The following is a 13313-nucleotide window of genomic DNA, read 5'->3' on the forward strand; positions in this document are numbered from 1 at the left end:
TGGCTGATCTAGAGCAAAATCTTGGAGAGGGGGGCGGGGCAATGTGACAAAGGCATCAATAATTGACTAAATTGACAAGTTTAGTTAAAATCAAGTAAAGAAAAAAAACAGAATGAGGGCACCAGAAAAATCTTGGAGGGAGGGGTCCTTGATCCACCCCTGGTGAAGAGGTAATGTTAAACAACGAGAAAATCACTTAAATCGCTAGCTTCTCTTGCCTGATTAGTATTATTCGTGTAGAACAGCCCGGGCACAGGGTGCTTTTTCGAAGTTGAATTTCGTTGGGAAAAATAGGACGATAAGTCTTCGAACCAAGAATAGGATAGTGGGAGCCAAGGTAATGACAGCGGCGAAGTGTGGCTCTGGAACATAGGCACTTTGAAAGGTTCAGGGAGATATGCTAGATGTTTTTCAGAATAATTATCTAATGATAGTCTAAGCTACTCGTTTGACTGACCGTATATCCAATAAGCTGTACAGAAAATGTGGTTCGATCCCACTTTCTAGGGATACAATTAAAGAAAGGTCAAGATGGCCAGGTCACGTTTCACGGATGATTGACTGTCAAGATTATGCTTCATGGCCATATATCTGGGGCGAAACGAAACGCAGGTTGTCCCCGCATGGGTGGAAGAGGTCATAACAAAGGAAAATAGAACCTCATGGGAAAGGGATGTTAGAGCAGATCCTGGTGGAAGAGAAAATTGTTTGTTTCATCACTAGAAAAAACAAATTTTCCACTTATTCTGAACACGCGACTTACTAACTTACCAATTAAGAACAGTTTACGTAATAAAATACCATTTAAAGGTTGATCCTGGACAAGTATGTCTTGCACAAGTTTACTTAAAGTACACAAAGTTCAGTGTCAAAAGCGAAATCTTGCACACTATGCAGAAAAACAAAATGGCACAAATCGAAAAAGTATTTTTAAGCCTTCTACAGAGAAACCCCCTCCCAAACTGGGGTTGCTGAATCTTCACCTTAAGTATTTTGAACCAACAGGAATGGAAAAACTTAGCAAACCGAACTATTTCAAATGTTTCTTTTTAGACACCGAACTGGACATGAAAAAAATGGCCCAAAGACTCGAGTTTTATTGAAATAATAAAAGGATATGCTGCATGTTTTTCCAGACGATTTTTCTGAAGATAATTCCAGAATAGAGCTTTATCAAGGATGCATTATGCTACCCTTTGCAAATGAAGCGGTTCAGTTCAAACACAGGGGCTTCAAATGGAGGGGGAAAGCATATGCCCCCTCTCCAGAATTTGAAAAATTATTTTTTTTGTACTTTTTATTTAAAAAAAATTTTTTTCATTGAAAAAATCGAGCAACCAACAAAATTGCATCTCCCCCAAGACCCTCTTGATTTTTGGTAATTGAGGCCACTCGTCGTGGATGTACAAAGATATTTCTTAAAATACAGGGGGCCAAATTATTCAACACAGAAAAGTTGCCAGATTTCAGAAAGGGCATGTTTCAAGTTTCTCTCACGGAAGGGCTTAGTTTATCAGCTCAGTATGTATAACATCAAAGAGTAGCTTGGAGTAGCTTGTTTAAAAGTAGTTTTTTTTTTTTTTAATGGTAGTGCCACTGAGAGGAGGTGGGATTTTCTTTAAATTTGTGAAAAAAAGAAAAAAAATAGTAGCTTGGATAGTTTGAAAATAACTTTACAATACACAAAGACTGATTTCAGATCGATTTTTTGTAACATAAAGACAAACCCTCTACCTCTAAAGATATGAAGCCTGATATATAACTTGGTCTTGACTTTGTATTAAAGATCTGACTTACCGCTTAATACCAGTTGGATAACACAAAAAATAAAAAATAAAACTTGACAAAGCCGGTAGTTGGCCATATCAAGTCATAAAAACAACTGATTAAGTATCCTACCTCATAAAAAATTCATCTTGTCAAATTAGGGTGATTTCACTAGAATTCAAGTCTTGACATATGTAAATGTTTATTGTCATTAATTAATGCTAATTTACAAAAGTTCAAAAAGCTATAGCACTTCCCAGAAAAATTCTAAAAATATATCTATTTTGGAGGAAGGGGTGGCATTGGAGGCATAACCGGACGAGGAGGTGCTTGTCCTCCTCCCATTGGTGGAAGAGGTGGCAATGTTGGAGGTCTGGTACCAGGAGGAAGAGGCGGATTCATCGGAGGTGGAGGAGCCTGACCACCCGGTCCGGCTGAAGAGTAGCCAGGTGGCCTTGGTGGCAAAGGTAGTCCAGGTCTACTTGGCGGCAAAGGTGCTCCTGGCCGGCTGCCTGGTGGACCAGAAGGCAAAGGAGGCATAGGCAGCCTCCAGTGAGGCGGAGGTGGTAGACCACCAGGTGGCATCGGCATACCTAAAAATATAAAACCATATGACCTTGAATCAAATCCAACTGGAAGTTTAATCACTATTTTTAAACTTATTTGGCCTTTCTTTCCCACGTTTCTCGTGAAATATTTGACAAGTTAATGATTAAACAACCCGGAAATGGATTCAGTGGGCTTCTTTACTAAATGAATTAACTACTTTATTCCAGGTTAGTAGCTGGAATTCTGTTTCAAACGCAGTCAAAGTCGTCGTGGGAGAGAAAAGACGAAGTAAATGAACGGCATTGAGATAGGCATCAAATGATAAGCATCTACACATAGCATTTACCTTTTTTTTAAAGGAAATTAATTCATAAGTAATAAGAATCTAACGGATACAAATAGGTTCAGAAAAAGAAACTTTCAAAGGTTCAAACAGGATCAGATAAATTTTAGAGTACAAAGATGTTTCGATCCAAGAGAAACAAACTGACTTTAATCGTAATTGCCAGCATAAGAATCACTTGAACATTTTTATTGAATCTTTAAAATGAAGGGTCCCTACAGAAAGGGGGTGTGGCCTACATACGGTGTAGACTTAAGGCCTGTTTTAGTTAGGGAAAAGTTAGTGTCTACTATTTATTAAATAAAAAAGACAAGTTTTTGTTACTGAAAATAAGGAGGGACATCAAAACTCAAAACAAACAAAAATTATTCCGTATATGAAAGGGGCTGTCCCCTTCTCAACGCCTCGCTCTTTACGCTAAAGTTTGACTCTGTCACTCTACTTTTTAAAACAACAAAAACTTTAGCGTAAAGAGCGAGGCGTTGAGGAGGGGACATCTACTTTCATATACGGAATAATTTCTATCCGTTTTAGGTTTTAATATCGATCCTTACTTTCAGTTAAAAAAAAAACTTGTTTTTTTTATTTAACTTCTGAACGTTCTTCAACTAATGCAGGTTCGAATTTGGCTCATCGTACATAAAAATTAAAACAAAATGGTCATATTAATTTTGGCAGATTTGTTCCGTATATGAAGCGCTGCCCCCTCCTCAATACCTTGTTCATTACGCTAAAGCTATTAACACTTTTAAAAAAAGATTCCTATTCTAATTAAACGACCTCCTCGTTTCAGTTTTAGTAAACAGTCAAACTTTAGAGTACTGAGTAAGGTATTGAGGAGGGGAAAACCCTTCATATATGGAATGATTTCTGTTCGTTTGCAAATAATGCCGGTAAATCTGGCTCACCCTCTATGAAAAATACCCCTCCCCATCACGGGAAACTCCTCCTTGGAATATTCATCCAACGTAAAGTGCCCCCCCCCCGCTCAAATTCCCTCCAAATAGTTCCATCCTCGCGGAGAATCCCACTTCCTACAAAATTGCTTGCGGACGATTCAACCTGAAAAATTCTCCTTAGCATTCTTTCATTTGAATAAGACTTTAATCTCTAATCGGTTTCTCGGTCACTTCCGTGGAAATTATTTCCCAGAAAACAAAACAAGCGGAAAAAAGCCCTTGGATAATTCCCCTGGAACATCTCCGCATGAAAAATTTGGTTAAGAGAATGCAAGACAATTAGAAAGATTTTCGTATAGTAATTCTGTCAAATCACTCCAGTGTAACATATCCCCTGGAATATTCCCCTCCCCCATGAAATTTCCCTTCCCAAGGCAGATTCTCCCTACAGAAATCCACCCCAAGCACACACCCCTAAAACAATATAAGTATACTATCCAATAACAAATACTATACGTAAATAATGGACAAATTTCATAACTTACAGGCCTCTCCCCACGGACTGTAGGGGCCTATTTTACACCTAGACATAATTATTTGATCTTTTATCTATACTGGTCAAAATAGCTATTTCAAAATTTTGATCAAATTATTTTGGGGAAGAAACGGGCGTAGGAGGGGGCCCCGTTGCCCTCCAATCTTTTTGGTCACTTAAAAAGAACACTAGAACTTTTAATTTCAGTCAGAATGAGCCCTCTCCCAATATTCTAGGACCACTGGGTCAATACGACCACCCCTGGAAAACAAATAAACACGGATCCGTGATGTTTCTTCTGGCAAAAAATACAAAATTCCACATTTTTGCAGATAGGAGCTTGAAAATTCTATAGTAGGGTTCTCTGATACACTGAATCTGACGGTGTGGTTTTCATTAAGATTCTATGACTTTTAAGGGGTCTTTGCCCTTTTTCCGAAAATAAGGAAACTTTTCTCACGCTCGTAAACTTTGATGGGTCTAGACTAAACTTAATGAAACTTGTATATTTGAAATCAGCATAAAAATCAGATTCTTTTTTATATACCTATTGGTATCAAAATTCCAATTTTTAGAGTTTGGTTACTATTGAGCCTGGTTGCTCCTTACTTACAGTTCGTTACCACGAACTGTTTGATCAAACAGTTCGTGGTAACGAACTGTAAGTAAGGAGCGACCCGGCTCAATGGTAACCGAAACTCTAGAAAACGGGTTATTGATACCAATAGATATATCAAAAGAATCAGATTTTAATGCTGATTTCAAATATATAACTTTCATCAAGTTTAGTGCTACCCATCAAAAGTTACGCGCCTGAGCAAATTTGGCTGATTTTCAAAAAAAGGGGGAAAGACCCCTTAAAAGTTATAGAACCCTAATGAAAATCACACCATCATATTCAGCGTATCAGAGAACCCTACTGTAGAGGTTTCGAGCTCCTATCTACAAAAATGTGGAATTTTACATTTTTTGCCAGAAGAAATATCACGGATGCGTGTTTATTTGTTTCTTTTGTTTTTTTTTTTCCCAGGGGTGGTTCTATTAACCCAGTATTACTAGAACATCATGATAGGACTCATTAGAACAGAAATTAAAAGTTCTAGGGCCCTTTTTAAGTGACCAAAAAATGGAGGGTAACTCGGCCCCCTCCAACGCTTATTTTTTTCCCAAAGTCACCCGATCAAAATTTTGAGATAGCCATTTTGTTCATCATGGTCGAAAATATGATAAATATGTCTTTTAGGATGACTTAATCCCCAGAAGGTCCCAGAGAGAGGGCTAAAAGTTATGAACTTTACCCAATGTTAACATATAGTATTGGTTATTTGTAAGTATACAGAAGTTTTCAGGAGGTTTTTTTTCTGGTAGTGGGAGGGAAGGGTGGGTCGGTGGTTATGTTGGAGGATCTGTTCATGAAGGAAGTTTTCATGGGGGAAGGGAAATTGCCATGAAGGGGGCGCCGGACTTGCCAGCATTATTTATTGGTTATTGGGAAGTATACAACCATTTTCATGAAGGATTTTTTCTGGAGGAGGGGGGGCTAGAGGAGGGGGTTACTCGGGATAATATGTCCGTGGAGGATGGGTATGGGGGGTAAGGAACAGTTCTAGTACGGGGGCGCCTGATTTCCAAGCATTATTTAAGAAACGATCAGAAGTTAAATAAAAAAACAAACAAGTTTTTTCAACTGAAATGTAATAAGGAATATTAGAAATTAAAAAGAAAAGAAATTATAACGTATGTGAGGGGGTTCTCCCCCAAGTCAGTACCTCACTCTTTACGCTACAGTTTTTTTTAGTGCTTTCAAAAGAGCTCTCTATTCTAATTAAACGGCCTTTGTGATTCAGGGTTTCTGAATCAAAATTTTTTTTAACTTTTAACGAAAAGAGCGTGGTATTGACTAAGGGGAGAACCCCTTCATATAAGTAATAACATATACGTAAAAAAAAAACAATAAAAAAACAAGCGATACGGCTCAATAGTAATCGAAACTTTTAAAAACGAAATTTTGATGTCATTAAATGTATCAAAAGAATGTGTTTATAATGCTGATCCTAAATATATAAATTTTATTAAGTTTAGTATTACTCATCAAAGGCTACGAGCCTGAGAAAATTTACTCGATTTTTTAAAGAGGGGGAAACATCCCCTACAAGTGAAAGAATTTTAATGAAAATCACACCGTCAGATTCAGCGTATCAGAAAACCCTATTACATAGGTTTCAAGCTCATATCTGCAAAAATCTGCAACTTTGTATTTTTTGCCAGAAGAAAAATATACGAATATAGAAGTTAGTTACGTAAGTTAATTTGTAAAGACATCCATTTAGCAAAAGAAAAGTAAAATTTTTATACAAATAAAAGCTGCATTGACTAAAAAACGATCAGAAATTAAATAAAAAAAAACAAGTTTTTTAAACTGAAAGTAAGGAGCGACATTAAAACTTAAAACGAACAGAAAAAATTCCGTATATGAAAGGGGCTGTCCCCTCCTCAACGCCTCGCTCTTTACGCTAAAGTTTGACTCTGTCTCACAACTTTATTTTTTAAAACAATAAAAAACTTTAGCGTAAAGAGCGAGGCGTTGAGGAGGGGACAGCCCCTTTCATATACGGAATAATTTCTGTTCGTTTTAAGTTTTAATGTCGCTCCTTACTTTCAGTTTAAAAAACTTGTTTTTTTTATTTAATAATTTTAAAATACCGTTAAATATAACGAGACTACAAACAAAATCTATTATTTCTTGGAAGGTTCATACATTTCAACAAAAGAATGTGTTTAAAGGTGGGATGGAGGTGGGGTAGTTAATTAAAGAAATATAGTAAAAAAAGTCAAAATATATGAAAAACATATAACCTTAAGGTGGAATATTTTTTTGCTGCAGGGGGAGGCAGACAATTTCACGTGAATACCTTGTATGGTATTCACGTCCTTTTGGGTCTTTGAATAAGGACCCAAAAGAATCCCCAGGGTTTTGTGAGAAAAATGTCGCTGTAGGTCAAAATGTTCTCATATTTTTTAAATAAGTATATCAAAATAAGTCAACGATTCCTTATATGAATACCAACTTCGGTACAAATCTAACTTAAATAATAACAACCATATAAGAGCCCAGTATTTGATTCGAGTAGGGGAGGGATAGAGGTGTCATTGGGAGGGGGGAGGGGGCTGTTGCGCCCCAAATAATGTGAAGAAAAGAAATTATTATATATCCCATGTCCCTTGAATATCCGGATATGGACCCCTCTTGCCCTCCGCGAATAAAAACGCTTGAGATTCGCCCCTGGGGGGGGGGGGATAAACTATGGAAAAAGTCTTAGCTAACCATAAAATAGTCAAAATGTACACATTCGTTTGTTCCCAAAAACTTTATTCGTCTCCTGCTAAGGCCTTTCTAATGCTTATAAAGAATTGGTTTAGTAAGTTTTTTCTGGGTTTCTTGGTGTATCATTAATACCTACGATAAACAGAACAAGTGTTGAAAATAGTTCTTCCCTTTTCCTGAAATGCTGAAATTTTGCATCATACAAGACAAGGCAGTAGACTTGGGTTTCAGGACAGTGGTTTAAGTCCTGATGTCGTCGATTGTTTGATTTGAGACAAGGGTCAGTGGTGTAACTCTGTAAGCTTAGCCAGAGTCAACCCACCTCTAAAAGGGTACCTGGACGAATCGAGGGATTGTCAACAGAAAGGGTGTGCGAAAGCACACAATTGCTGGACCTGAACTACCAGGCTGAAGAGCCAAGAAAAGGAGAACAGCACCGCCGGTTCGGACTGTAAATTCTGGTACCGCATCCTTTTTTTTACCTATGAGAGATAGGGACGACACGACCACATTACACAGCGAGAGAAAGAGGGGGGGATCAAAACAGTGGACCTACTTCTTTTACTTACAGTTTTGCAAAAAAAAGCACGGTTGGGTACCAAGTCAGAAACTGATTTTGAAGAGGGTAAAAAGGAATGATCCTTTTTTTAAACCAATTTTTACTATTTGCTACACAATAAGAAGAATGACTGTCTGAGCCCTCTTTTAATTCGTAGCAGAAAAAGATGATGAAAATAAAGGCCATATCCAGGTGGGTTAAGGAGTTTGACCCCCCACCCCACCAATATTTGTCCGACTCGTAAATACGTAACAAAAATACACATAAACAAATTTTTGATGCGTCATAATTTTTTCTCCCCCCCCCCCCGAACAAAAATACTGGATACGGGCCATGGGTCCAATAAAGTTTTATTTGATCATCAGTTTGGTTTACTAAATTCGATGATCACCAGTAGTCTTAATAAAGAAAAACAAGAAACCTTTTACGAAGTCTTAAAATATTTGCTCGACAAACTAAGATATAGCCTACCGATTTTAAGTTGTCAAGTCGAATTTTAGCATTCTTCAAGTTCCCTCTTCCAGTTGCGTAATTTACAAATCATTTCTCAAATTTAATTGCGCAAGAAGCAAAAGTGTTTCTTTTGGTTTTGAAGCTGATTGTCAAATTTCGCAGTAATTTCAACTTAGTAAACTGGTCTTATTTCATTCGAGCTTATTTCCTGGCATTTAGATTCTATCTTCAATTTCAACGTCCTTACCAGTGAAACCTAATTTTTCGGCGTAATTCAAGCTGATACTTTGTTGATTATAATATTTTGCAAAACAAAGTAGCTTATTCAATATATCACGAAACAGAGAAACGGGGGAGGTAACAAATTTTAGACACGTTAAAAAAAAAATTGTGACTCCCGCCCCGAAAAAAATGGTGAATCAATATACAGAAAAGTGGTTACAAAAAAAACTCTTAAAATTAAAAGCTGTATGACACTGACTATTTCTGAAGTTGAATAATTGTTGTGAATTAGTAAAAACTTTTGCTCCTTGGTCCGAACCTAAGGGACCCGCACAACAGCTACTTAATAAAGTCATTTCCAATAGAGGGCCGCAAGCGAGCGGGGGTAGGGGGGAGGGGGTGGGGGGACCTCCGTTTCGGAAGAGTCGATATTTTTTATTATTTTGCTCCGATAAACCTATTTTTAAAATATTTTCCCACGTTCAGCTTTCTCCCTAAAATTCATTCGTATACACCTGATCCTGTCACTTAAAACATAAGACATAGAGAGCCTTATTCGAAATACGAATAATCAACACGATTTACGTCCTTTGTATCCGCGAGTGGCACATATAATATGTCACTACCAGAGAAGGATTTCGTCCAGAAAAGTTATGATTTTTCACAAAACTTTTCCCGAATCTTCAGTTTTTATTTTCGAAATCTAAGCTAAATCTCTGATGGTCAAGTTCGTCTTTTTTTGCTGTTTTAGTTATATATCTTGTTAATTACAGCACGGTTTGACTGAACAACTCATGCCACATATAATTCAATAATAAAGATTACCAACTTCTATTTTCTTATTGACGTTTCAAATAGATTGCTCTGAACTAGTCCTGCGCTGTACTTTGCACTTCAAGTTTGAATTCTTTGCTAAACTGTCCGCATAGATTCTAAATTTACATACACGAGAATTTTAATTAGAGAATTAACACACAAAAAATGCATATATATATATATATATATATATATATATATATATATATATATATATATATATATATATATATATATATATATATATGTTACTGTGGATATCCGAAATCTAGTTAATGTCAAAATTCATCGGTGAATGTCTGAAATTCCCTTTTCTCTCCTTGGATTCAATTAGCTTTGCGAATCAGCTTTTTCAGTCTTTTGCAAGCTTTGATGGTAAAGTTAAAGTTAGGTTAAACTACGTTACAAATGTCAGAAATGGGCTAAAAACCTGATCTAGCCTTACCCAACTTAACATAACCCAACCTAACCTATCACTATCAAACCTTATATAAAACTGAAAAAGTTGTCTGGCAACGCTGACTAAATTCAAGGAGAAAAAAGGTATTTCGGACATTCACGGTAATATTTTTATTTTTTTTTTATTTTTTTTTTTTGTTATTATTATTATTATTCTAACCACAATGCTATTAACACTACTTATTGCTATTCTAACCATTTTGTTTCCATTATATCAACTTTTCTTTGTTATTGACTGTCCGACACAAATTTGTCAAAAGCCAAATTTGACAGATTTGTCAAATTTATTTATTTATATATTATTTGTAAAGATTTTCCTCTGAAATTACTTTACGAAATTCAAAATTTTAACATAATCTCAAGGCTAGTGCTTGAACTAAAAGAAATATGTATTGGATTAACAAGTGTTTTCTAGAAAGACAGAATTTTAAAATATCAAAAGCAACATTATTCTTTTTGTTTATCTGATGAGATTTGATACAAGTTAATTTTAAACATCTACATTTTTTTTTTTTTTGCGACAAAAAGAAAAAATAATGCTTTTTTGGTCCAAACTTATGAATTATCATAGATTTTTAGAATTTCCTAAGAAAATCAAGCAATACTAACTTTAATTGATACCCGAGAGGGGGAGCGAGGAAATCATCATGTCCTCTGTTTAGTAGTGGTTTTAGGGTGGCAGAGGGGGCACTTTGCCCGGACGTAGAAATTTAGGGGCGCACAATTTCAAATAAGCTGTTTAATGGCTATAATTATTTTGTAATTTTTGAAGTTTTATTTTTATTAAAATAAAGTAGAGGGCGCAGTTGGCAGTAAGTATAAGCAAATTGTATCCAACATTTTCGTTTTTCCTATATCTTCATCACCATTCCTTGGAGGATAAAAGTAAATAGTAATGAAAATACAATATTGCGATGATTTAGATCCCTTTCAGTTGTTCCACGAACTCCAAGGCACGAAGAAAATAATTAAACACCGACACATTTCCTTACAGTAACCTATAGATGTGTTAGAATTAATTACGCAATGCGCAGATGACCTCCTCCCACTGTGGATGGAAGACATCTCCCCTCTACTCAGATCTTGTTCATACTACCATCGCAAGGTGTGTCTTGGTCGACCTTTTTTGCGTCTCCCTTCAGGGCACCAATCATAAAGGTACACAGGAGTCGATCCTTTGGTATACGAAGGACGTGGTCAAGGTATGTCGATCTCCTATGTTTCAGACCGATTCACCGGCGAACTTCTATGTTCGTGACCTTTTCCTGCCATGATATGTTCAGCATTCATTTAAGGCACATGTTTCAAAGGCTATAACGCGTTTCTCCAATTGGACATTTAGTTTCCAGCATTCACTTGCATAGAGAAGAACGGACATCACAATCACATTGCTAATCATGAGGCGGAGCTTCAAGCGCACATAGTAGTTTCTACTGCACCATATCTGTTTCAACGTATTAAAAGCCAATGTAGCTTGTCCAATCCTCCTCTTGATTTCGATGGTTATTTCACCATAATATCCAGATTTCGACTCCTGTTATTAGTGTGGATCTTTTATACTATTAAATCAGAAAAACAAGTTATTTTTTTTAACTCAAAGTAAGGAGCGCCATTAAAACGAATAGAAATTATTCCGTATATGAAAGGGGCTGTCCCCTCCTCAACGCCTCGCTCGTTACGCTAAAGTTTTTTATTGTTTAAAAAAAATAAAATTGTGAGACAGAGTTAAATTTTAGCGTAAAGCGCGAGGCGATGAGGAGGAGACAGCCCCTTTCATATATGGCATAATTTCTATTCGTTTTAAGTTTTATTGTCGCTCCTTACTTTCAGTTTAAAAAACTTTTTTTTTATTAAATTTCTGAACCTTTTTGAATTAATGCAGCTTTGATTTTGGCACACCGTAAATGAATAATTAAAACGAAAGTTATATATTAATTTTGCCTTTTTTTTTGGCTAAATGGCTTACTCGAAATTTTAGTCTGACGTAACTTACGAATTAACTTACGTAACGAACTTCTATATTCGTATATTTTTATTAGGTATATTAGGGGGTTATTGCCAATGTAGCCAAATTAAAAGCCGATGTAGCTTGTCCAATCCTCCTCTTGATTTTGTTGGTTATTTCTCCATTAAAATCAAACCAACTCTCGAGGCACTTAAATTCGTTGACCTGTTCAATTGCTTTATCTTTGCATTTCAGTGGCAGCAGAGAGTCAGATATAGCCATGCTCTTTGCCTTACTGACATTCACTGTAAGCAACACTTTTTCGGCCTTCTCATCTATGGGGTCGAGCAGCAGCTGCAGTCGGTATTACGCTTCTTTGAGAAGAACAACATAGTCAGCGAAGTCCAGGTCAGAGATCTATCAGCTGCAAAAGACCATTCTATAGTCTGAAGAATGCCTTAGAATGTATTCCATAATAATAGCAAACAGGAATAGGGATAGGAAACATCCCTGTTTTACACCAGATATTATCTTGAAAAAAGGTGTATCACCATTTTCTACAGGCACAGAAAATTCACTATTTTCATACAGTGCGATTTTCATTTTGTTTTATTAGGTAATCCGTGATAATTCAAAATATTCCATAAAGAACGTCTTTTCAAAATCAATGAAGCATGCATATTTTTTTTCCCATTCTCCAGACTTCAACCACTAGTCTAAGGATGAAAATAAGATCAGAACAGAGACAAAGTTGGTGCCCCTCCAGTTGTCACAGATTAGCACATCGCCCTTCTTGAAAAGTATGACCAGTTTGACCCTGGTCCAATCTTTTGGGACTGTTTCGTTATCCTAGACGACCACTAGGAGAGCATCCACAAAGTTATGCAGACTCGAAGGCATGCTTCAGCATCTCTGCCGTGATCCCAACGACTCATTATGCACGTCCATTTTTTAACTTTCTCACAACTGTCTTCACTTCTTCGGTTCTGGAGGGGGGGGGTGTTAGCACTTACGTCAATTATTAAGAAAGGTCAGATTGACTATGGGCAAGGAGCGACTAAATTGTCTAGCGTTAATAAGCATAGAACGAGAAGAACTAGAAGCAATAAATTAGGACGAGATAATCAGCAATTTTGCAGAGGCTAAAGTAAGAAAAGTCAGGTTAAAATAAATGGAAAATTTTGTTAAAATTTGGCCTGAAAATTTGGGAGACAGGGGGGGGGAGGGCGCTAATCAAGATTTTTCCCCGGACGCGAGACAGACCAGAACCACAACTGCCTCTATTATGGTAAGATTCTACCAGTTATGCTAATTAATTTAATTAATGTTATACAAATTATTTTTCGAATAATCTTCTAAATTTACTATCGCACAAGAACTCAATTGATTGCTCCCACAGTTTAATTGCTAGCATTGGCAATTCTAATTCCTTAGTCAAGAA

General features: G+C 36.5%; 2 protein-coding genes across 2 annotated transcripts in view; both read right to left on the reverse strand.

Annotated features, from left to right (window-relative positions):
• Positions 1–1864, reverse strand: part of LOC148956222 (uncharacterized) — a 49156-nt gene extending 47292 nt beyond the window's left edge. The window contains exon 1 of the mRNA XM_089099500.1: positions 1798–1864. Coding sequence (XP_088955626.1) covers positions 1798–1864 — 67 coding nt within the window. The remainder of the gene's footprint in view (positions 1–1797) is intronic.
• A 92-nt stretch (positions 1865–1956) lies between these two features.
• Positions 1957–13313, reverse strand: part of Spx (Spliceosomal protein on the X) — a 34855-nt gene continuing 23498 nt past the window's right edge. Inside the window, exon 7 of the mRNA XM_089094550.1 lies at positions 1957–2360. Within this exon, the coding sequence (XP_088950676.1) occupies positions 2047–2360 (314 nt within the window). The 3' untranslated portion in view covers positions 1957–2046. The remainder of the gene's footprint in view (positions 2361–13313) is intronic.

The sequence above is a fragment of the Artemia sp. Qi Xiang Cuo genome, chromosome 1, assembly GCF_049724085.1.
Source record: "Artemia sp. Qi Xiang Cuo chromosome 1, ASM4972408v1, whole genome shotgun sequence".
Lineage (NCBI taxonomy): Eukaryota > Metazoa > Arthropoda > Branchiopoda > Anostraca > Artemiidae > Artemia > Artemia sp. Qi Xiang Cuo.